The sequence below is a fragment of the Pipra filicauda genome, unplaced genomic scaffold (assembly GCF_003945595.2).
Source record: "Pipra filicauda isolate LSUMZ 115617 unplaced genomic scaffold, ASM394559v2 scaffold132_size2486313_pilon, whole genome shotgun sequence".
In the NCBI taxonomy this organism is placed as follows: Eukaryota; Metazoa; Chordata; class Aves; order Passeriformes; family Pipridae; genus Pipra; species Pipra filicauda.
Window position 1 is genome coordinate 1572934 of NW_024103796.1, and position 25393 is coordinate 1598326.

The 25393-nt window shown below is 38.2% G+C and overlaps 1 protein-coding gene across 2 annotated transcripts; it reads left to right on the top strand.

The window, feature by feature from the left end:
- The first annotated feature begins 621 nt into the window (after positions 1 to 621).
- Positions 622 to 25373, top strand: CEP83 (centrosomal protein 83). Of its 2 annotated transcripts, XM_027732264.2 has the most exons (17): positions 622 to 1058; positions 2019 to 2088; positions 6390 to 6548; positions 6915 to 7065; positions 8237 to 8329; positions 8629 to 8760; positions 11194 to 11445; positions 12168 to 12299; positions 14819 to 14933; positions 16381 to 16525; positions 16660 to 16809; positions 17479 to 17554; positions 18661 to 18806; positions 22515 to 22644; positions 23478 to 23581; positions 24202 to 24382; positions 25072 to 25373. In XM_027732264.2, the coding sequence occupies exons 3-17, from the start codon at positions 6400 to 6402 to the stop codon at positions 25255 to 25257; spliced, it is 2142 nt and encodes a 713-aa protein (XP_027588065.1). In that variant the 5' UTR covers positions 622 to 1058; positions 2019 to 2088; positions 6390 to 6399; the 3' UTR covers positions 25258 to 25373. The 2 variants fall into 2 exon arrangements, with proteins under 2 accessions (XP_027588065.1, XP_027588066.2); XM_027732265.2 differs by lacking the exons at positions 622 to 1058; positions 2019 to 2088 and having other exon boundaries at positions 3769 to 6548.
- The last annotated feature ends 20 nt before the right edge of the window (positions 25374 to 25393 follow it).

Below are 25393 nucleotides of genomic sequence, written 5' to 3' on the forward strand. Positions count from 1 at the left end.
GGGGAGCTGACTGCAGCTGTAATCTCCAATTGCTGGCAAACATGACATTTGGGGTTTGGTTGTTTTGGTTTTTTTCCCCCACTTCTTCCTTGGGGATGTGTGTGTGTCATCAGCAATACCCACCTTCTAATATACTAATTGAAAACAATTTTAATTCTTATTAAAGCATTGCTAACTTTATCAGGGGAATGTCAACACCGATCTGGACGTTCAACCTCCTGTTTCGCACAGACTTTAGAGCGAAATTGAGGATGTCTACGAGCAGATCGTGTTTAGAGTACTTCAGCTGCTCGTAGCAGCGGCTTTCTGACAGAAACCAGCGCCCGCGGAGCGCGTCAGCGCTCCCCGCGCTGTGAGGGCCCAGCCCGCCATGACCCGTCTCCCCGGCAACGCTCCCAGGGTGCCCCGCGCCCCGCGGGCTCCCGGAGGGCGACGGCGCGGGCGGGAGGTGAGAGGCGCCATTTTTAAATCGCTCGGGCCGGCAGCGGCCCCACCCGGCGGGGTGTGGGGGGGGTCGGGGGGATCGCCGGAGGAGTTGGCGTGTGACTTGGGCGGGGGGACGGCCCGGGAAGTGAACGGGGGACCGGGGTGTGAGAGGGCGGCCGGGCTGTGAACGGGGAACTGGGCTGTGGGAGTGGGGCTCGGCTGTGAGAAGGCGACCGGGCTGTGGGAGTGAGACCGGGCTGTGAGGGTGCGCCGGGCTGACCGAGGCCCTTCTACGTGCCCGGAGCTTCCCCTCACGGCGAAGGGAGGCCCTTCGGCCTCTGCCCCGGCCCCGCGCTCCTCCCCGGCCGTTGGTCACGGCGCAGCCGGAGCCGATCCCAGCCCGTCCCAGAGCGCCCTCGCCTGTGCCTGCTATTCCGGCTGCTGGGAGCAGCCTGCTGCGGCCTCTGCGGGCTGGCCGTGGGCCGGTGGGTTCGGAGTCGCCCGGCGCAAGCCCGGAGCATAGTTGAGAGCCCGGTCGCTGCCAGGCTTTCCAGTCTTTGCGTTTGCCTGCTTTCGTTTCCACCAGCGATCCTCAGCCACGGGCGGTTGGAGAGTAATGATTATTTTTCCTGGTGTGTGGCACCCCTGTTACCGTTGTACCTCCGACCGAGCTCCTGTGTCCATGAGTCAGGAAAATTACCAGTGAAAAGATCATGGTGACTTAAGCGACTCACTTGGCCTCTCACACGATCTTCATCCACATACTGTAGGGTGTATATAATCATGTTTCTGCCTACAGGAGGAGTGATATACATACACTAACATGGAACCTGTGCCCTGCCTGCACATCTCGATTTTTAAGCCAATATGAAAGGGGACTGATTTTTCAGAAGAGTTTTGGTTGTGGACTATTGAACTATTTGCAAAAAGCAGCCGTCTCTGTGCCCGACTAGAACTTTGAATGAGATTATAGTGACCAAAAGTTTCTCATTTGTATTTGAAGGTTTCTTTTCATGAGAAAAACAGTAGGAAACATACATAGCATGTGTAGGCTGGCTGCTCTTGAGTACAGCTAGATTTACGAGCTGTAACTCACAACATTTCACTTTGATCAGTGAAACTGCTGTCAAACTACCAAGTCTGACTTGGTAGTGTATGTGGCTAAAGCACAAATTTTAACCCTGAGTTAAGAGACAACCTTTTTCACTGTTTTTCACCTAACAAGTAATCTTTCTGTAGAATAAGACAGAAACTGAGAGGGTGGTACCATGTATGGGGATGGACACTGAAATAATGTATGATAAATTGTTGTTGAAATTTGTACCTTGAACAGTGTTGTGGAGGGAGTGATAGTAGTTTGCATGGGATTGATGTGTTCTGTAACATAGAAGTCATACAGATGTTCTCCAAAAGTTCTTCACTTTGGTGTGCCAAGGTGTTAAGTGTTTATTTTCACTGGATTCTCTACAGTCATATCTGAGCAATGTCTAGGTTATGAAATTTTCTATAATGAAGGTTTTTGTGTTTCTCATTGATGTTTTTACCTCCATATATATATATCTATATATCTATCTATATCTATCTTTCTTAAGGTGATTGCTTTGGGTACTCCAAGTTGCTGATGATGAATTAGTAGAATATGGATTGTTAAAGTAATACAAGGTAAAATATAATATTTCTCAAATTATATATAATTGGAGGGGGATTTTTTTTATACACTTGATATTCATGGGAAATCTGATCTCTCGTGAGTGGGTTGCATAGTTGTTTAAGATAGGATTTGTTTCACTTAACTTTAAATGTCTAAAATCTGGATATCTAGTCTAAGGCTGTGACTTTGTGGACATCTGAGCTCGTGGGGAGAAAGGCTTGCTCCTCCTCCTATCTGTTTACTGGGCTCTTTGTTCCTTTCCCCTAGCCAGTACCAGCTGCCTACTTTCACTGATGATGTAGCTTGCTGGATTTTTCCATGAGCTTGTGTGACTTGCTGACCTCACAGAAAAACTATTGACTGTTGTCTCCTTCTTTGAGTGTGTTGGCTTCTTGAGTTAAAACAGTTCATGGAAGGGTCTGATGAAGGACAAGTGTAGGAATGGGGATAAAGAAATGAGGAGTGGAACCTCCCATTCCTGATGACACTGAGCTCTGGTGTTGGATTACATTTTTTCATGAGTTCATTATCTAGTCTTACTGTAGACTCTTGAGCAGGAATGCGAAGGGGGTGGTGTTTCAAGTAGCTTTCTGAGGCTGTGCTTTCTTTGAGTGTCTCACTCTTTCAGGTAAATAGTTTATTGCTTCACAAGACCTTGGCTGATTTTATTACAGAAAAAGAAAGAGCATATAAAGAGATCTGAGGTTCTGACAGAAGTAGGCAGAGAGATTAGACCATACATTGTGTGAAACAGCTCTTTGATTTTCACAGATTTTACTAAGAATTTTAGTACTTGAACAAAACATGGCACAAGGCTAATACTGTTAGTTTTTCATCAATAGCTGCAAAATTATATTCATCGTATCATCTAACTGCAGAATAGTGTTCAACATGATAAATATAAGTGTAGCTGTGGTGTGGAAAGGAGAGCCATGAGTGAGATATGTATGGCACTCAGGTGAAATAGCAATACATGCTGCAGTCATGTCATTTAGTTATACAGTAAGTGAGAAGGAAAGTTTGTTGTTGTAAACAAAATACCATAAAAAAAATAATATAAAGAAATAAAATTATATTGATATCATAATATTTTTCTCTAAATGCAAGTATTCTCACTATTTTAAGAGCTTGTAGCAAACAAAAAGTTAAAACAGAAAAGCTGAAAAATCTTGTAAAAGAAGAAAAGCCCTTTCATGATGTGTAGATATAAAGAGGAGAGATGTGAAGTAGATTATTCAGCAATGTTTCTCTCTGTATGAAAATAAATAATTGGAGAAGAAAGGCAAAACAAAGGTGATTCTTGGAAGTGTAATTGAGTTACTTCACTTAGCTGTTCTACAATAAGTATGCTATTTTACCTACAGAGTGTGCATTTCCTAGGTTTCAGGATTCTCCACCAATACCTTTATATGTATACCTGTGGAAAATGATGGTAAGGTTTCATAGTATGACTTCAGGGCAACTGTTAAAAGTTCAGTAGTGTGATAATATTTGGCAAATATGTAGGTATAGAATTAACTTTATACATGATGTGATTTTAGTTTCTTTAAAGATGTTTTATGGTTCTCTACTTGAACAGATCTCCAGGAGAGGAAGAAATGTTAACATAGTGTTCCTTTAAAGGATTTCTCAAAAATTACGGGTGAAGTTTTCTGTAATTTTGAAGATTTAAAGTCCGTTCACTGACTGTGAACAAGTATTGTAAACCATTAGCGCAGCAGAAATTCTTATTGGTGATCTGCTTACAATATTTGTAGACCCAAATGGTGGGTCTATTGACAGTTCACTGCCAGAAATTATTTTATTATTTGGGAAAAAAATCCCAAACCAAACAAATGAAAAAACTTTTTTATTTGTAAGATTGTGAATAGGTTAAATGTTACAAGTTGCTATCAGTGATTTCGAGGAAAGAACTCTCATGAAGTGATGAAATCTCTGCTTTTTCACAGTTGTCACCAGGAATGCAGGTCATGAAACTTGCCACTAGATGTCCCTGAAAGCCAGAATAGTTTTGTTTCCTTAAATGCATACAGCTTAGGTTTTTGCAGTCTGAAACCATTATTTTGCAGGCTACAATTATCCCCTCTCTCGTCTCCTTTTTTCATGAAATGTTCGTGCGTATGAACGCGTGGCCAGGTGTGTGTCTTGCGTTGTAATTTGTGCACTTTTTTATAGAGGCAAAAGCTGTGAGGAGAAAAGGTACCTTTCTCACCTGCTTGGAATTGCGTACAAAAGGTTGCATTTCTGTTTATCTTTTGGCTGACATGCCCTCAGAAAATGTAGGATTTTTTTAGTGTCTTTGACTTTAGATCTGTTATACCACTTCAGAAATACTTCTTACTCAAGTAAGTGTCAGGATTCAGACCTGACTTTAAGTTCTGTGTTCCTAATTCTGAGCTTTGGCTTACAGTTTGATAGTTACATTTATTATCTCTAGCTTATGATTTGAGAGAGAGAAAAGTATTATTGCCTGGATGTTGTTTAGTTTTTTTGTTGTTATTTTTTGGTTTGTTTTAACAGTGATAATGTTAACCATGTTGATGTGCTTAGAAATTCTTAGGGACATGCTGCCTTGGGTTTCCTCTGTGTACGAGAACTTTCTGTCCTCTCGTGTGATTTGTTGTCCTTCGCATCACTGTCCAGTTCTCCTCATACAGCTGTTGGTTTAACAATTGAAAACGTCTTTATCTTGAGTTTGGAAATTGCTGTTGTCCTTAGTTCTAAACAACCAACAAAATTCAGGAAGGAAAAATAGAGACCGTATTGATTAGGAGGTTCTTGAGAACTTATGTCATTAATGTTGGAAGTTGGTTGTGCATATAGGACAGTCATGGAGGATACTATTCTTTATTCTGATTTCTTCCTTTTCATTATCTCAACAAATTTGGGTAAAGCAGAATACAAAGTTTCTTGTCTTGCTTTGCCTATACTAGTGTTCCAAGTGGTAGATCTTCCTCTGAGCTTTTCCAATCTTAGTGATGGAGGAAGGAAAAATGGGAAAGAAATTTTAAATATAAGACTTTCTTGACATTATCATGTCTTTTAGTGGAATGGGCACTGACATGTGATGTTTATTTTTCCATATGGAAGATAAATTTTCATTTTGCTTAGAGTTCAGGGGTTTATAAAATCAAATTTTAAGTGTTTAAGGTATAGATCCATGAAAGATTTGAAGAGTGGAATCGTAGAAAATTCAACTTTGCCTATAAAGAAGGTGAGGTATTGCAGCGATGCCAGAGTTTTAACATAGTTTCTGTTTGAGTTTTATTTTGTTCAAAGTTACACTCTGTACACTGCTGCCGTGGAGTTTTTAGGCATCAGTTGGCTATGGGAAAAGCTAAAATGGCAGAGTAGTTTGTTTCAAGGCTTTGTAACTTCCCTAAAATTCAGTTACAGTCCTCCCTCCCCCAGATCCTGTGGAAGTGTCAGTAATGTTCACATTAATAGGCGTTGCTTCTAACATCAAAAGGCACTAATGAGGTATATTAGGATACTTCCTCATTCCTCAGCAACTGTCGATTTGCAGCATTCCTCACACCAATCTGATATTGTCGTGTTTCAGAAATTACTTTCTGGAAAGGTCACAAGAAACCACAAGATAAACTGAAAATGAGAAAGTGACATATAGCAATGATATATTTCAGGACTGAACTGCAGGCAGGTGTCTTCCAGGCTGTCCCTGAAACCTTAACTCTTCTCCAGAGAGGGCTTCATAGGAATTCAGCAGAGAGAATTATCTGCTCTTCTTCCTGCAGAAAGGATGGTGTATTGAGGAGTACAATCTATTAGGATGTGACAACTTTGACTTTGATAAGTAGTAGGAAAAGCTGTATGTGCCTGATGTCTGTGGCCTCTGCTTGAACTCTGACTAACAAGGCATAATTAGGGCATTACTAGCATCATAGTTGGAGTCTCAGTGTATAGTGTAGGTAGAAATACCATTTCATGTAATCTGTCAGATAGAAGCGCTTGTGCTTGTTTTGTATTGACTCAAACGATCCCCGTGTTTAAGTTTATTCTGTGCCCTGGAAGGACTGTTACTTCTCAGGGAAGGCAGAATGAGCAGGCAAGAGCTGCACTTTCAGCAAAGGTTTCTAACCCGAGTTATGGCAGAACCAGGATTCTTCTGTACTTAAAGCAAAAGCAGTGTGTGAAACCTTTGAACTGTGAATGTACTTGAATGCTAAGTACGTGTCTTTGTATTTGTTCAGGGGTCTTGATCTTCTGAGATGTCAGGAGAAAGAGTGGATTGTGTTGTAGATTAGTTATACATGAATTTTAATCTTGTCTTCTCCATACTCATCGTGAACAGTCATCATAAAATGGATGGTTTGGGCAGCCTCCTTCCTCCTGTGATTGGAAATGATGATCCAGATAATCCAGGAGAATTACTAAAACTTCTGATAGATGAAAAAATGCGAAGTGAACGCCATAAAGCAAATTATCAAATTTTAAAGGCAGAACATCAAAGGTACATCAGTTTAAACAAGTTTCTTCATCTAAACTATTAAAATGTGAAGCTAAATGTTGGAAGGGATTTATTTGTATGTGTTGTATGTTAGCTATTTCTGTATCTAATGACAGATTTGACTGTTGTTCATATTAGAAAATAGACAATTCAAAATACCTTAAGTAACTTTAGACATTGCAGATTATGTTTTGGGAATACTTTTTATGCATGTAAATATGGGATAACTATTCAGTATATTACAGGAAGAGGATATTTGTAGCTTAGTTCTTATTTGGTGTTTGTGAGTTTGCTTCTGCATGTGAGTTTTTGAGTTTTAAGGTCTAATTTTAGAAGGTAAATATAAAGTAAATGTGTATTTTATTTCAGATTACAGGGCGATTATACCAAATCACAAGATGAAATAAAGCAGTTATTAGATGAAAAGCAGGCTGCAAATGACAAAGTTCAGCAGCTTGTCACTGAATATCAAGAGCAGTTGCTGGGTAAATCGCAAGAGCTGGAAAAACTGAAGATGCAGGTGAGATAATTTACTGGAAGGACTTAATATGTATCTTTATCCTGTAATAGGGCCATGCATATTTTTTTGTTTGTGTAACATGTATATACCCAGTTTGGATGTATTTCAGGTGCCTTGAAATTCACCCAACACGAGTGGTTCTTCTTTAGTGTGTTGAAATTATTGTTTTCTTGTTTAACTGAATCTTTCAAATCCTGTTGGTAGGTGCTGTGTAAGACTCTCAATCTCCGTGCTTGCTCTCCTGTTAAGGAGAAAATCATCTGCCTTGGAGGGTAACTTAGGTGCCTAAACCTGGAAAAATGGATATTTGTTTCTCTTCATTATGACAGCTTTCTTCTTTCTTTCTATTTCTTAAAGAAACCCAAACCAAACAAAACCCCCTCAATATTTAAGACAACTTGGATGACACTTTATAGGTAACTGCTTGTTTCCTTAAGATAATGTAGGACATTGTAGGATCCCAGACTCTGAATGCAGGAGATGTGCCTCAGTACCATAAGTAGAACTAGTTTTCAGGGACTTAAGGGTACAGATAAGTGAAGGAAAAGCAGAATAAATTAGAATATGTCACAGATTATGGATGAAATGTCTTTTTATTAAGCACTGCTTTTTGGTAGATAGTTTGCTGTATGAACCACACCCAAGTAATTTTAACAAAATACCATACAGCATGGAGCTTAAGGCAGGGAATCTTTCCTGATGTTCTTTTCATTCAAACTAGTACCCATGTATCTGTTGGAGAACACGTATCTAATAAGTTTTACAAATAGTTGGTTTGGTATTGCTCATTTTGATTTTTTGGGGTTGGTTCACTTACTGTTTAAGTTTTTCCAGATGCTAATTCTTTATCTTTTATGTGAGACCACTTTTCCTTCCCCTGCTTCCCCCTCAAAGGAGATAAATCTCTTGACAATTCAGCTTGACATTTGTATTGCTTCTACCAATAAACACTGACATTTTAAATGCTTCTGTTACCTTCCCAGAATATTTTTAGTTCACTAGTATATTTTTTTGCTTCTATAGGTACTATTGAAATTTCCGTAGAAAAACATAGAAAATTAACCAGAATTCCTAAAATCATGTTTGAAATACTTTACTCCTTGCTGCTTGTCCTATCACAGTGTAAATAAATGAACATGACTAGTTATTTATGATACTTCTCTGTTTTAAGGTGCTAACTCCTCAAAAATTAGAACTGTTAAAAGCAAAAATACAGGAGGAATTGGAATCTCCTATGAGAGAACGTTATCAGAAGCTAGAAGATGTAAGTAGTAGAAAATTCAAGTAGTAAGTATTGGAGTTCTATTTCATTTAGAGTAGTGATCACCACTTTATAGTTGTTCCTAAAACCTTAGAAAATTAAAACTGGAAGGGGTGCAAGTATGCCATTCTTTGTCTGGTACTGTTGTCCCAGGCAGAGAAGGCTGAAATTGTGGAAGAGGGAGAAGGAGGCATTCTGTTAATCAAATATAACTTGTGAAGTGATAGAAATATTGCATGGACATTTCAAGGAAGTAACTCTGAAAATTTGATTTTTTTTAAAATTTTTTTTGTCTTACTTAGGAAGTGGAAAAATACAGAACACTATATAACAAACTTCGTTACGAACATACTTTTCTGAAATCAGAATTTGAACATCAACAGGAAGAACATGCACGTACTTTAGAACAGAAGAAAATAAAATATGAGGCTGAGGTACATAGAACATTACAGTAGTATGGAAAGAAATGATGACAAAGCTTCTTGAACATTATGGAACTGATGGTACTTGAAGAGTTGTCAGTTTGACACCATTTCACAGTGTTTGTTTCCATTCTCTTAATTTGCAAAACACTTCTATGACTTGGTCTAAAGCTGCCTCTGTAGGTTTGTTCAGTTACGTGTTGCAGTTTCATTTGTGCTATTAAAAATAAGAATAACTTGCCTTCTGGTAAATGACAGCCAGTAGGTTTGCTTAATGGTTTTTTTAACCTCCTTTGTGTTGGAATTTGAAATTAATAAGTTATCTGGGGAACCAACGTAAGGTTGGATTTTAAATTACTTATGTGACAACTAATCCAGGAAGATATTGTCGATAACAGATAAGGGTACTTTTTGTGATGTACCTGTTATGATCCTAGGTTTAGATCATGACAGTGATAATCAGAAGGATACTGAAAACTTTGGTAGCTTTATTTCAGTTGTATTAACTCTTGAATAAACCATTCATTCATTTGTTTCAGAATTGGACTCTCAAAAGTGTATGTAGCTAAATAAATTGCCAGCATATTTATGTTTTAAATATATCCAGCAGTGTAAAGGAGTGTTGCATATGTCATTTGCATATTCATCTAAGTATTTGTCTGGGAGCATATATTCTAAGATGCCAGATTTGAATGTATTACTCCAAACATCAGACACAAATCAAAGCAATCATCGCTTTCAAATTCAATCCTGGTTTGCAAATGCAACGCATTAAAAACAAAACAGTTGTCCTTCCTGGAGCTAAACCCACATGCTGCTTTGCAGCCTACCTCTCTCATGGGCTTCTTGAGGTTGTGCTAGTACTGCAGCTAATTAACACACTTACACAGAACAAAACTACCTTGAGCCCAGGGCACAGTGTGGTCTGGTTTCTCTCAAAGCCTTTTTAACCTTCCATGTCATTTAGCACAAGGAGGCTATAAAAACATCCTCATTCTTAAATGATGGCTTGGGCATATCATGCAATAAGTCTTTGAATCTCCTCACAGAAGGCATCTGGAGGGCTTTTGCTGCAGAAATCGGCTTTGCTGCTTAGAGGATGCTGGTGCGACTTCTAAAGGGACCGTTGCAGATCAGAGTTTGGACTAGTCTCCAAATATCTCCTCTTACATACCTTACTTCATACTCTTTTGCCCCCAGTATTGCATTCAGTCCATGTAACTAATTTTGAAATACAACAATCTTTATATTTTATGTTTGTTAGTTACTTTCTCCAGATTAGTTTGTATCGTTTGTACTACCTTGTAACAGAAAGATTTTTTTTTTGTGCTTTATTGTGTGACAGGGCCCAATCATGTTGCCTATCTTGAGTTATTAGTGGATTTGAGTTCTGTTGTAGTTATAAAATGGTGGAATCATAATATACGTTGAAATAGACTTCTTTCTAGTCCAAAATCCTGCTTAAAATATTGAAATGTAATGAGAAAAGTTGCTTAGGGCCATGTCCAGTCAAGTCTTGAACATCTGCAAGGATGGAGATTTCACAATTTTTCTGGCCAAACTATTTTGGTATTTAACCATCTTCATGGTAAACTTTTTTGTTAATACCTAATTGGCATTTCACATGTTCCAGCCTGTACCTGTTGCCTCTCTTTCTATCACCATGCATCTCCTCTTCTCCGAGCTGAAGAGGCATAGTTCTCTCAGCCTGTCCTTATATGTCATGTTCCCTAACACCCTGACCATCTTAGAGGCCATTGGACTTGATTCAGTTTGTCACTTTCTTCATGTACTTGATGCTAACTCCCGATGCAGTCTTACCAGGACTGGGAGAGGGACAAAGAATCACCTCCCTGGATCTGCTAGCTATCCCTCTGCCAATCTGCCAGGATTCAATTGGTCAGCTTTGCTGCAAGGGTACTCTGATGACTAATGTTCAGCTTGTTGTCCACTAGGACCCCCAGATCCTTTTCAATGGAACTGCTTCCTGGACAGTTGCACTCCATCTGTGTAGTTGCACTGGGTTACTCCATCTCAGATGCATGACTTTCTCATCTTGTTGAAGAGGGTCTGGTCCATTCCACTCCTTCAGCCTGTCCAGATTCCTCTGAATAGCAGTTCTGCCTTCCAGTGTGTGGACCATTTCCCCCGTTTGGTGCCACACACAAGCTTGCTGACACTGACTCCATCCCATCATCCAGTTCCGTAAGGAGGACATCAGTCAACATTGGACTCTCTAGTGATCTCAAAAAGAACCCACTAGTTACAGAGTCAGATGGTCTTGCTTTATTTTCCTACTCTAAGCAAGAAAACAAACACTGATGTAATTTCTTAATATTTTAAATGTCCACTGCTGCTCTTTTCTGAATTGTCAACTGCTGTACTTGTTGCTGCCTGACACTTAACCAATGTAAAAGCTTTATTTTTCTCATTAACAACTCTCAGATTGCAAGACTGGATAAAGATAAAGAAGAACTCCATAATCAGCTGCTTAGTGTTGATCCCACAAAGGACAGTAAGCGTGTAGAGGCACTCTCTAGAGAAAAGGCACAACTGTGTCAGAAATTAAAAGCCTTAGAAGCGGAAGTAGAAGAACTAAGAGCAGAAAGGCACAATTGTGGTGTGCAAGCAGAAAGTGTTCAAAGAGTACAAGCACGACAGATAGCTGACATGCAGGCTGCAATGCGATGTCTAGAGGTAAGATTTCTTTTTTATTATTATTTTGCTCCCTTGTAGAATGTAGTGAGAATAACATTTGGCCTGATAGAACTGTCACTGAAGTAAAGGATAATTTTGCCATTGACTCCATAATTTGAATCCATACATTTCAGATTTAAAATCAAATTATAAATACACTGGGAGTATTGGGAGTCATGTACTACCAGTTCAACTTTGGAAATCTCTCAACTGAGAGATTCTGTTGAATTATCTCCTTTCTAAACATGCAAGTGATATCCACATTTGCAGTCAGTAAGATGATCATGTCAGCACTTGCCAGTTGGCTGAAGTTAGAAACCAATGGCAATATGTTAATAATCTTCTAGAGTAAATGTTTTATTCTTTTCAAAAATGTAAGGTGATGCTCCTCTATTTCTTTAACCCTTTCCTCATCTGTCATCTTGTTTGCCTGTGCCTCTTCTTTCTCCAACACATTACTGCAATTGTTTAGTTCTTGGCTGTTGCTCTCCCTTAAAGAAACTTTGTTATTGCCGGCCTGTTGTACACTTCCCAGGATTCCTCTGTATTCCTCATCTATGGTCCTCAGTCCTCCCGTCAGTTCTTGCTATCTCTCTTGGTAGTGAGTCTTTTCCTCTAGGTTTCTTGCACAGTTGCGGGATACAGATAGATGGTTTACTTTTTACTACTGTCAGTGCTGTAACCCTGCTCCAAAAATCTTACAAATACCTCCTTCATTCAAGGCAGAAAAGAAGTCTGCTGAACTGCAGGTCGATCGAATTGAGAAAGAACTGCAGACAAGTAATGAGCAGAACATTGTCTTAACTAGCAAACTTAACAAATGTGAACGAGAAGTCAATTCCTTAGCTGCTAAAGTAAGTACTTTTATGGTATCTGAAATAATTTTTCCTATCCTGTTATGTTTAAGTTTTTCTGTTTATATTTTACACTAAGAATAAAGTAAAAATGTCTTCTGCTGTGACTTAAAATAGGTTTGGAATTTTCCCCTCAGTTTCAGTTGGAAGATATAGAATGTGTGACTTTACAGGAGAAACATCATACATAAAACTATCTCTAAAGATTAAGGTTATGTTCTTTTTATTTCATTTGCTAGGTCCTTTCCCTACTTTTCCTAAACAGAACAGGTCTTGAAGAGAGGTCTTTATTTTCATGTTTTTAGTGCTTATGAAAAGAGCCAGCCATTAGAGCTTTAAATTGAATTCCTCCCCCCCTTTTTTTTTTAATGGAGCTTCTGGAGATCTTAAAAAGTATTCTCTGAATGGGCTATGTTAGGTACAGGAAGCAAGCATTGGAATTGAAGCAGGGTAGTCACATTAGCATAGCCTTTTTGTTGGGCTTGTGCCAGCACAGCTTATAGAGAAACATTTTAATACAGGATTGCATCATACCATTTTAAGTAGGCCATTGTCTTACAACATATTTGAGTAACTTAGTTGTTGGGTTGACACCAGATCTTAGAGGCTTAGTTCTATGATTGTATGCTTTTCCTTTTCCTTTTTTTTTTTTTTTTTGAGATCTGAGAGAAATTTCTAGAAAAATACTTTGGAAAAAAAGATCAGAAGGCTTCAAGTTTAGGGAAAACCTGAAACTGCTTAAGAAACCTGACATCACTGTTTAATATTTCAGCATAATTTGGTTAGTGTGGATGCCACACTGAGGGTTTTATCTGGTTGCAGTGACTCCTCAGTTACACAGACAGATCCTTTATGCAATTTTACATGTGATTGTTTGAATAATTCAAACAAGGAAAGTAAAAACACTGATAAATCTTTTGACCTTCAAGTGTCGTACAATACTTACATTGCTCTATGTAAATTTGAGTCAGGATACTAGACCTACTGAAGTAGTTACCTGGGTAAATACAAGCTTTCTTCTGTCCCTTGTTCCCTCCTTTCTGGAGAGAATATTTGGTAATAATTTTTTATCACATCTGTCAGTTCCTGGTAACAAGTTGAATCCCCTGTATTTTCTTACCTTTCTGGAGAGGCTTTAGGTAGTTCTGAAGTAACTGTAAAGCCACTAACTTTGAGTTTGTATATCTGGCTGAATACAGGATCATTTTACGTTCTCTGTTGACTTAAGGCTATCCTGATTTTCTGAATATACTTTCCAAACACTAACATGCACTTTGTATGGTATGGCGGTTAATTTTATCATAATATAATTAAGAAAGATAGAATACAGGAAGAAAATTTTAACTTCAAGCATAGTTGTTCTTTAACAATCTCAGATTTAATTCAAAACAGGCTTTACAGTGCACATTTATGAGTGCTAAGTATTTAATTTTGGTCTTTAATTAAAAAAAAAGTTCTAATTTGCCATTGGAATAGGCTATAGCTGTACCACTATTTAAAGCCCCTCTATCTAATGTGTCATACTTGTCCCACATGAATACTAAATAGGAGGGGAAAACTTTAGTTAAACATTTTTCAATCGTCTATCAGAATATATAGAAGATTGTTACAGTCTTTTCTTTTTGTATCAACTGGTCTTCTCTGCTCACCTCCAGAATTAGGGCAAAATAAAATGTTCAGTGGTGTTTCTTGAAGGGAGGAAAGTAGAAACTAATTTCTAGATGTCTCAGTCTGAAGTAACCTCCCTTCCCCCCGCTCACTGTTTCTTTACCTTGGAGTGGGGCAGGGGGAAGAAAAATTCCCCTGATTTCCTAATCTACAACACTAGAGTAACCTCCACCCACTTCTGCACCCCCTCAAACTTATTCCTGAGCACAGGTGCATGCATTTGTCTCCTGGGTTTTGTGCCTTAAAAATGCCACCTTAAATCTTTGCAAGTTGCCCTGAAATGTTCTCAGCTTAGTATTTGAGCAACCAAATCCACCGTGTAGTTACTTAATAAGGTACTGTGTCATTCTTAACCTTTTGCCACTTGTATATGCTAGCAGGTTGTAATTACATTTGTCATTGTGAATGGATTTTCATTATAAGTCCTTTCCTCTAGATATTTAATTCTCATTGACCATGTAATTACTGTGTACCAATGCCTAAACTATAGAAAGTTTCCATGCAAGCACTAATTTTCTTTGATTTGATGTTCTTAAAGCTCCTGCTTTTATGAGGCATTTGATGTGTCTATAGAGAAGTATGTGATTTAAAATGCACTTTAAAACTATGAAGACCTGGATTTTGAGAATGTAGTGTAGCACTCTGGGAGGTCAGGGGGACTATAAATAGTCACCAAATTGAAATTACTTAGGGGAGCAATTAATAATCGGGGTTTGGATATTACTCTTTTGTTTTACTTATGGAGATTAACTTTATTTTAGCTTGACTCTGAGGGATCTTTCATCAGAAGGGAAGTAAATATATATAAATTTAATATAGTTGATTTGGTGGTGTTTTTTTTTAATTCATAGGTAGAAGAACTTAAACATTCACATAAATTGGAATTAACAAATGTCAAACTGGAGGCAACAAGAACAAAGAGTGAGGTAGAAAGGGAGAAAAACAAGATTCAAAGTGAAATGGATGGTAAAGTGTGAAATTATTTTCTAACTATTTCTTTTGTAGCTTCTAGTTACAATAATAAAATTATTTTTCCTCTGAAAACTCTGCAGCAGTCTTCACCTTCTGCTTCTGGTCTAGGTCATAGATCTGACAAATCATTTTGTATCTGAAGTAACTGTGTGGTTTCACTTGCTCTGTGAGGTTGAGAACAGTTACAGAACAATTTTGTGTTCATGTAAATTAGTGAATTTGTGTCACAATTTGAGTATAATCTGTTTTAAATCATGTGCTTCATGTGGTCATTTTTTCTATCATTGCTAAATTCTAGAGTCTTTCACACTCAGCTTGAAACTATAAGTCCCATAGGTCTTCAGTGGTTGGTTTGGGTTTTGATTCTGTGTCCATGGAATTGATACCAATTCGGTAAGACTGCCATGTGAAACAAAATGCAATTTTTAGCTCGTTCTTTGAAGGAAATAGGGAATGTTCTAAGCTACCTGATACAGCTGAGTATGTTGGCAACTTCAAATAGCTTTCTGGAGTGAAAAGGCCAAAACTTTCTAGAACTAGTTGATGATTTAAATCACTACACAGCTTTAAAGAGAACTGTCCTCACTGATTTGCTGTAACTCCAAAACAGTACCTTTGTCTTTCTGAAATAGTTGTTTGTGTTTACTTGCTTTAATAGTAAGTTTGCTAAGAGCAACTGTAAGAAAGTGGTGTTCTCTGTATTGACAATGTACTTACAGTATATTGCAAACTAAAAATGTTGGGCCCTATGAAATATGAAACTAAATAGAGACAAGTTTTAAGCTAACCTGAACTTGCTGTGGAATTCAATTTGCACCACTGAATTAGTTAAATAACCAGGTGTCATTGTTAGAGCAAATTGGCCTATTTGCCAGTGAACACAGGTGTCTCAGTCACAAGATTTTAATTTGGATCATTTGTTCCTGCCTATAGAGTCATAGTTTCAGAATTGCCTCATTTGGTAGTATAAGTGGATTAAAATGTGAAATTTGTTGTAGCCTGGTTACTATGGTTTCACTGGTACCCAGTTACTGTTTACTGTAAACTTTTCCAGAAAAAGAAAATCTTCTTGCTTGACCTTTTCATATTGTGGAACACTTCTTTTTTTAAATCCAGAAACAACTGCTTAGTATAAATTGCTCTAGAGTTTAAATCTGTAATAATATTAAGTGATTCATTACTTTTGTATATGCAAATAATACGCTCCCATAGACAGAGATTCCAGCATAAAGAGTACTTTTCAAAAGTTTTGAAATGTTGCTCTTACAGTGAGAAAAGCCACATCTCTTCTGGTTTTCTTGTGTTTTGTTTTTTTCCCTTTCCCTGTTCATTCTATCTTATGAATTGTGATTTCTAGCTCCCTTTTATGAATTTACAAAGTTATTTGAATCCTGGATTGTATCAGTAATGACATTTTAACTTTTTTTAATGTATAACGCAGGATTGCTGTCCGACAAGGAAATTCTTAAGGCAGCTGTTAAACGTCATAAAGTGCTTTTAGTAGAAAAGGATCGGGAGCTAATTCGTAAAGTGCAAGCTGCCAAAGAGGAAGGTTTTGACAATATTGCAGCCTTACAGAATGAAAAGTATGTTTGTTGATTTACTTCTCAACTTCTAAAAGAAGAGTGTTTTGAGTTACTTTTAAAAATGTCACTCTCAACAAGTAAACACTTCTGGCATTTTGTAATGATTCTTGTGTGCATGTTGAATAACATTGTAGGTTAGAACTTGAGAACAGATTAGCTCATCTAGAGAAGATGAAACTGGAAGAAGATACTTGGAGACAGTCTGAAAAGGATCAGTATGAAGAGAAACTACGTGCTGCACAGATGGCAGAAGAATCTAGCAAAAAGGAACTTCAGCGTTTGAGGTAGTGTGCCTTTTCTAATCTTAGCACGAATTTCTCATTTCCCCCCTTAATTTCTTTACAGTAGGCAGTATAAAAGTCTACTATTCATAGATACAGAAATCTTCATTATGAAATGTTCATTATAGTAGATTAAACAAAATTACCTTTTGCATTATGTAAAAAAGAGAGCCGAATTAAAAATGAACTGTTTAAAAAAATAAAATTTTTCATCCAAACCTTTAAAAATTATATAATTTCAATGAAAATTTTTAAGTCATAACTTTGCAATACATATTTGTTAAAGCTGGTTCCATGCTGGCTGCTGGCATAGATCCAGTGTTAGCATAAACCATTTCTCTTTCCACAAAGGCGCCATATCAGCAACTGGCAAGCTGGGACCCTAATCTGGTGTCTCTTCGAGTTGGTTATTATGGTCGTGAGGTAACTTAGGTTACGGTAGTTTTGTATGAAGGGCGTTAGGATAAAATGAGCAAAAGTCATACTCCAAAAGCATACAAATCAATGTATTTTACTCCTATGCAAATTCTAATAATTGATAAAAAAGTATTTTTAATCATTGTTTAGTTAAATATTTATCAGCCTCTCAAATAATGCTATTTATTTGTCAGACCGATTTATGACATCTGTATTTTGATTAGATAAAAATAAGGTTATCTTACACAATTTTAGATTAAAAATTCAACAGCAAGCTATGCAGAGAAAAGAGCTGGAAGAATGGAAACGTGAAAGCACTGATCAGAAACAGGTAAGGTTTTATTGCATTGTAATCTTATAAAGAAGTACATTCTTTCCTGTAGTTACCATGTCCTTGTGTTTGAAGACTAGATTGAATTTTTAAGGCTTTTTCTTTTCCTGAGGAACAAAATGCATACTGTGGATATTTAAAAGGAGATGTGTTCAGAAATAAATTATGTTTTCCTGGACCTTTATAAATGAATTACAGCTTTTTGCTTCATGTGTTTTGTGGGTACCAGGGATTTCAAAGCTGAATGTTTATAGACTGGTGTATTGAATATGGTTATGCACTATTTTAACTGGAGATTCAGTTTCCATGGAGACTTAAAGTGTTTCTAGGTAATGCTTTGCATTTACACTGCATCTCTCATCTGAGGTTCTTCAAGTGCTTAACAGATGTTTCATAAATGAACAAACTAGTGTAAAGAGGTATATTTCTATTGCAGAGTCAATTGATGACAGGGTTGAAAATAAAACCTAATTTTTTTAACTCCTGCTTGCCCATGATATTATTTAGTAGGTAACAATAGCTGTGCATCAAAGTACTCTGCAAGCTGTGTGCACTTGAAGTTCAAGGCGATTGTTTTTCTCCTCCAGAAATCAGAAATTGGGGTATCTAAGTTTCCATGTGGGGGAGGAAAAGGAAAGGGAAATCATTTCTATATGGGGACTGCAGAGGTTGGATTTTTCAAGCTCTGTGCTTCCTTATTTTCGTGAACTGGTTGGTACAAGTCACTGCTGGTTGTAACACATTGTTTTATGAGAGCCTGGGTAGCTCCACAGTGCTGCTACTAAATGTTGTGTGGTCCTCTATTTCTGTTCTGCCCTGGGGCTTAATGTTGAAATTCTGAAGTTCTGGGGGTCACGTCAATGACTGAAGAGTCCTGCCTCACTTTCTCATTTTAAGTATAATAGAAAACTTTCTTTGTCTAGAAGTGATTTACTGTAAAGTTTCTGGAGAGACTGCTGAGCAAGGAGAAAAGGGACAAGTAAAATAGGCTAATGAAAAGCTAAAGCTAGTTGCTGTTTCCATTTTGCATTGTCTCAGTATCTCAAAATGAATTGCCAGTTATTTGCGTATCTTCTCAAATGGAAAAAATTCTCTTTTTTTGATAGCAAATCTACAACATGGAACTCCAGCTTGCCTCACTTTCTCAATCAGAAAAGGATTTGCTGGAGTCTAATGAGAAGTTGAAGGAAAGAATAGAAAGACTGAAACAAGAATGTCAACAGGCAGAGAAAGCTCAACTGGAAAGAGAGAAGTAATTTTTTTCTTTTGCCTTTACTTTTTATGTGGCTTGTGTTCCTCTCATGTAGATTATCCAGAATTTACAATGCATAGTTAAGTAAAGTCAGAAAGTGAAAATGAACAGGAAATATTGGACAGTTGTAAAAAATGGCTATATGTTCTGTTGTACAGTATGAATGAAAACTTTGCTCATGGTAACTTCAAAAACAGGAGTTCGTTTCCATTCATGTCTGTTAAAATAAATTATTGATTAGTGGAGATAAACTGCTTGTATAAAATGAAATTCTACTTATACTGAAGGGAATATCAGACTTCTATAATTGGATCTAGAGTTTCTGACACAATTCTTTTAAGAGTGTTTAAGCAGCGAAGGTGAAAAAAAGCATTCAAGCATTGTACTATGCTTTGATAATGTTTCAGGGACCCAGTCAGTATATACAAGTATATACTTCTTTTCACCTCCCACTGATATGAGGTAAATAAAAGCTTATTGGATATCTTCTAGTTCCTCTCATCAACATTAAAAATAATCACTTTCTTTTTTTGCACAAGCTTGGCCACATAACATCAAAATATGATAATAAATGCTGATGGGAGCTGAATCTTGTTCAGATTCCATATAGCAATGAACACTTTCCTGGAATTAAAAGATTAATTTGCAGTTAGGCTGAAATGGTGTAGTGGATTGACCCTGGCTGGATGTCAGGTACCCACTAAAGTTGCTCTCACTCCCCTCTGCAACTGGACAGAGGAGGGAAAGTATAACAAAGAGCTCATGAGTTGAGATAAGGACTGGGAGGGATCACTTACTGATCACCATCACAGGCAAAACAGACTCAAAGTGGGGATATTAATTAAATTTATTACTGACAGAATCAGAGCAGGAGAATGAGAAGTAAAATAAATCTTAAAAACACCATGCCCCCATCTCTCCCTCCTTTCAAATTCTACCTCTTCCCCCCCAGCGGCACAGGGGGATGAGGAATGGGGGTTACAACCAGTTGTTTCTGCCACCACTCAGGGAGAGGAGTCCTTCCCCTGCTCCCATGGGGTCCCTCCCACAGGAGACAGTCCTTCACGAACCTCTCCAGCCTGAGTCCATCCCATGGGCAACAGTTCTTCACAAACTGTTCCAGTGCAGGTCACTTTTCCATGGAGTGCAGTCCTTCAGGCACAGGCTGCTCCAGCATGGGTCCCCCACGGGGCCACAAGTCCTATCAGGAGAACCTGCTCCAGCATGGGCTCCTCTCCCACGGTCCATGGTCCTCCATGGGCCACAGGAGCACAGCTGTTCCACTACGGTCTGCACCACGTGCAGGACCACTAGGGGAACCTCAGCTCTCCTCCCCCCCTTCTGCCCTGTCCTTGGTGTCTATGTTGTTGTTCACATGTTCTGACTCTGCTCTCCTCTGGCTGCAATTTTCATCTGCACAATAACTTTTTTTCTGTCTTAAATATTATATTTAAAATGTTATAGAGGCATTACTATAATTCCTGATTGGCCTGGCCTTGGCCAGTGGCAGGTCTGTCCTGGAGCTGGCTGGTATTGCCTCTACCAGACATGGGAGAAGCTTCCAACAGCTTCTCACAGAATTCACTCCTGTAGCCTCTCTGCTACCAAAACCTGGCCACAGAAATCCAATACAAATGGCTCTTCAGAATTTCCTAGCCTAATAACCAAATACATGTCTAACTTGTACTGGATTATTGCGTGGTGGGTTTTTTAAAAAGTCAGTGTCCCAGATTAAATACAAAACTTCCAAAGGGTATAATGTGGCATTTTTTTGTTTTAACATCTCTTTTGTTATGATTTGGTACTGCAATTGCTTTGTTGTCGTTAGTTTAACTACTGCTTTTCGGTTTAACATTTGTAGATACTGTTGCATTTGGACTGGAGAGTATGTTCAGTTGTCAGTGGCATGTTAAATACTTTGGATGTATTTAAGGAGGTGTATTCACATGCTGTGTGAGATTGTTGCTGTTATTTGAGTGAGACTGCTGTTGTCATTTACATAGGCTGAACCACAGGCTAGTCAAGACTAGGTTTTCCTGGGAAGGCAGTGGAAGGAAGGAACTTGTCAGTTCTCAGAGATCATCGTACAAGTTTGTAGGTAAATGGGAGATGCACCAAGCCTGATACTGCAGAAATGAAGCAGCTTTGCAGCCTACACAGCCTATGTGTAAGCCCTGCAGGTCTGTCCCATTGCTACCCTGGGAGCCTTGGGACATGTTTCCATCCTTTTTATGAACCTGTGGGTGATAGGACATCCTTCCTCAGTTCAGTAATTCTTATGAGTTTGAACTCCAAGAGTTAAGTTGCACCAAAGAAAGAGGAAGTGAAATAGGGACCAAAAGATAAGAAAGCATAAGATAAAAAGTTCAGATAAATAAAATAATGCCAGCTGAGCATTCAGCATAAGTAGGCAAAGCAGCTGTGTGCCTGGCTGTGTCAGTCTTAGGCTTGTGAAATGAGAAAAAAAGCTGAAGGCAAACTATGAGACTGATACAGATCAGAGATGAACTCAGAACAGGCACTTGTTAAGCATTTCAGAAACAATGTTAGTGGCATTTGAAAAACAAACCAAACAAAAAAACCACCCTAAAAAACACTCCCAAAAAACTCCATACCCACCTCATGGCATTTTTAACTGCCGCCTCAACTGAAATCCTTTTACTGCCAAGCAGTGCTTGTCGAAAGTGCTTTGGTTCCTGGGAACTAGTACTTTATAGTCATCAGTGAGGTACAAGCCACAATGGATCTACTAAAAGAGCTGAGACAGTTACCATGGGGGCCAGGACCCTGGTTTCAACATGAGTGGGTGATGCCTAATATTTCTACTGTGGGGAAGGAAAGGTCATTTGATGAGAAATTTATGGAGATTCATTCAGAGTCCCTGTAGGGAAACTGTGTCAGCCCAGGACTAGAGTGGTATGGATGCACTGATACCAAGCTTTTGCCTTCTTAAAAGCTGCTGCATAGAATCTCAACATTTGATTTTATTCTTTAAGATTAATGTAATTAAATTTGCAGTTAGTTCTTGTCTGCTTCGACTCACAATGCAGATAGCCCAAACAAACAAGGCAGCAGAGAGAAACTGGCTCCTTTCCTATCCACTGCTAGAGAACACAACCTAATTTTAGTATGTTTTAACCATGCAAAGATCTAAACAGGTAACATATGCCATTGGTGGTGTGTGTTCAGCTGGAATGTTGTCTAGAAACCATACTGGTGGGAGCTTCCTGTTGAGCTGGTGTTTGTTCTGGTCAGGAGCATGCTCTAGTCAAGTCTTTTACTAAGACACAGGAGACTCCATAGGGCAGCAGGCTGTTCTCCCAGACTGAGGAGATAGTTGTCAGCTCTTCTAGCAACTGATGTTTGGCATAGGTGTCTACTCTTGCGTTCCAGTGTGATTGTTTGACCTGAATTTAGGAATTTTCTATGGGTGGTTTGGTAGCGTGCCAACAATTAGCTAGTTTATTAGAATCACTTTTCAGAATTTGCCTCATGGTTGAACAAAATTTAAGATAATGTTAATGTGCAGGTTCAAATGTTGTTAGTCACAATTAGATTGTTAGCATAATCAAATTTAAATCAAATCCTTCAAGTATATAAAGGTAAGAGTTGTGAGAAGATGCATCTATTTTAAGCATCTTAAGGCATTAACTGAACGTACTGCTTTGTTTGTATAACCTCCTAATCTTTTAACCTGATTTTTCGAAGGATTTTAGAATGCCAGCGTATGGAATGGCTGCAGGAGAAGCGTACGCTTACTCAGTGCATCACAGACCATGAAGAGAAATATAACCAACTGAGGAACAAGCTGTGTCGAGCTGCTGTTGCTCAGAAAAAGGCATGTTGTCTCTTCCTTTATGAATGATCTAACTTATGAAAATTTCAGCTTTAAGTTGGCCAGCTAGAATTGTTTCAATGTTAAAGTTTATTTGCAGTCTACTTAATAACTAAATATATTGGGTTCTTTAAACCAGCATAGAGATAGGTTGAAGTGGCATGTAAAAGTATACTACAGCCAACAACCTCCTTATAATGCCACCAAAGATTTTGTGAGGCTTTCTTTGCACATACATGTGTGTATTTATGGTTATTTAAGAGGTGAACCCCTTGATTAGGGAGGATGATGTTTCAGATGTTTCTTGATGAAATATTAAAATTTTATCTCTTCTAAACTTGCTTTTTCTGAAATAATTTGAAAGGAAAGGCAGATTAATTGTTTATAAAAGCTCAGGATTAATTAACAGTGTTATACTTTGAACATATACAGGTTATAAAACCTACCAGTAGCTTTTATGGCTGTAAAAAGTTAAGGTCAACACAAGCAAAAAAAAAGTTAAAAGAAGGAAGCATACTTTCCTGGTCATGTTTATACTTATTTATATATGGTCATTTAAAGAATGAGCTTTGTAATTATCAAATATAGTTGGTATTTGTTAGCACGGTTGGTCACTAACCAACGAGTCACCAGCAGTTGTGCATCCTTCAGTTGCAGGTTGCATTTGTTTCCCATCATGGGAATCCAAGCACCTTCAGACAACACAGCTCCTCTCCTTAAGGAAGAAAAATCCTATAAAGTGTCACAGCTTGAAACTATGTACACTGTAGATTTAATTTTTACAGGATTTAATCTATCAAGGTGTTACTTAGCTGTTTCAAATGTCTGTTTGACAGAGAAAGACTCTCAATGACAATAAACAAAGGAGGATGCGTGAAAAAATAGAACTTTTGGAAGCCAAGATGGAAGAACTAGAAAAACAAAATCAGATGTTAATTAGGTAATTAACTTTGCTTTTTCTTAGCTTGAAAATTTATATATGTCCAAAATCTGACTTACAAATTGAAGTGGTTTTGAAGATTCGTCACCTACTTTAATAACCAGAGTCAAGTTTAATGACCTATTCATCACTAGAATTGTTTGAATAGATTCTGTTTAGGATGGGCAGCTGAGAGCAGGGCTGTGTCTTTGGGAAGAAAGAGAGGAAAAATACCTGGTTGACACACTTGCAGGAATCCCTTCAAAAGAAGGAAGTGAAAAAGACTTCAGAATTGCAAGAGGGACAGACTCTTGCAATTCTCCTCTTTGAAAGATAAAGTCCTGTTTTTTTCTCTTCATTGAGCACCTATGGAGGACTTGATTTGAATAGTTAATTTATTGTGGCTCCTGTGGTTCAATTCTGAGAATGGTATTAAAACCTTAATTTATTCTATGTAAATTCTAATCTAAAATACAGCAGATAGCTTAATATGTAGAGGGATTTTTAGACAGACATGCAGTACCTTCCAGTTCTTCTGGTATATCGGGATAGGTAGTAAACAGCAGAGCGCTCATGGAGAGGTATGCTGCTGTGTTGGGATAACAAAGATTTTGAGCAATAAGAAATCTCTCATTTCCTAGGCAGAATGTTTCCTCTGAAGAATATGCACGCCTCCAGAAGAGACTAAAGGACTTGCAACGTCGGCACAATGAATTCCGGAGTATAATTCTGAACCCTAACATACCATCACTCAATCCACTTGGGATAATGCCATCGTCTGCCCTGCCTCCTGGGTCTGAAGTGTCCTTCCCTCTTCTTCAGGTGCTGATATATTACAAGTTGTGAAAACAGTACAACAAAAGAGGGTACTGGAACAGTCCTTCTTTACAGACCTTAGTCTTAAGGAAAGAGTATTTTATCTTAGAACAGAAGAAGGAAACTTTGAGATATCGAGAGATGTTCCCTTCCTTGCAATAGGAAGGAGTGCTTGAAAGACAAAGGATATGCTACAGAATGTAACAAACAGGCAGTTTCAACCCAGTTCTCCATACTTTGTCCTTCTCCTGAGAGGGTTTAAGTGGCTCCCTCTGAGAAAGAAATACCACAGTGTTATTCTCACACCATGGTTTCATTATTACAAAACAGTATTGCTGCTCTTGATTTCTTATGGGGTTAAAAGTCTTACGCTGAGTTTCTGAGGGTGAAAATCTCTCTGGCTGAGGTTGACCAGGTTGACTTCACAGATTCTTGGTTATTGAGACCTCAGGTTTGTGTGCTCTTTCATCTGAGAGGAGGAACAGTTGCAGCTGTATTTCTTGCTCATGCTGTTTATCATGAATGTCAGAATAATACCCACAAAACACTGATGAGTAAAATTAAACAAATAAGGATATTGTGGACTTCACTGTTTTTATTTTCATTAAAGAAATAAATTATTGCTCATTTTGATCCTCTGTAGGTGTGCAAAATGTAATAGTGCCACTTTCCTTTTTTTTTTTTTTTTTTTCAAGGAGGAGCAGCATCAAAGAGAGCTTTCCCTGCTTCGCAAGAGGTTGGAAGAACTAGAAACCAGACAGAGAAAACAGCTGGAAGATCTTGGACCACCTAGAGAGCGGGTAATGGGGGATGCATACAGGGACTTGGCAAGAAACAAGATCACTGGAGAAAGTGAAGCACAGAGCGAGGACTCCAAATAAATCTGCAACTCTCCATGCTCTTAACTTGCAATAACATATCCTTTGTATGTGCATTTAATATATTGCCAAAAACATGCCTGTATGTGCCTGAATAGAAGCAAATATACTCTGCATAGTTACCCCTTTGTGGCTCAAC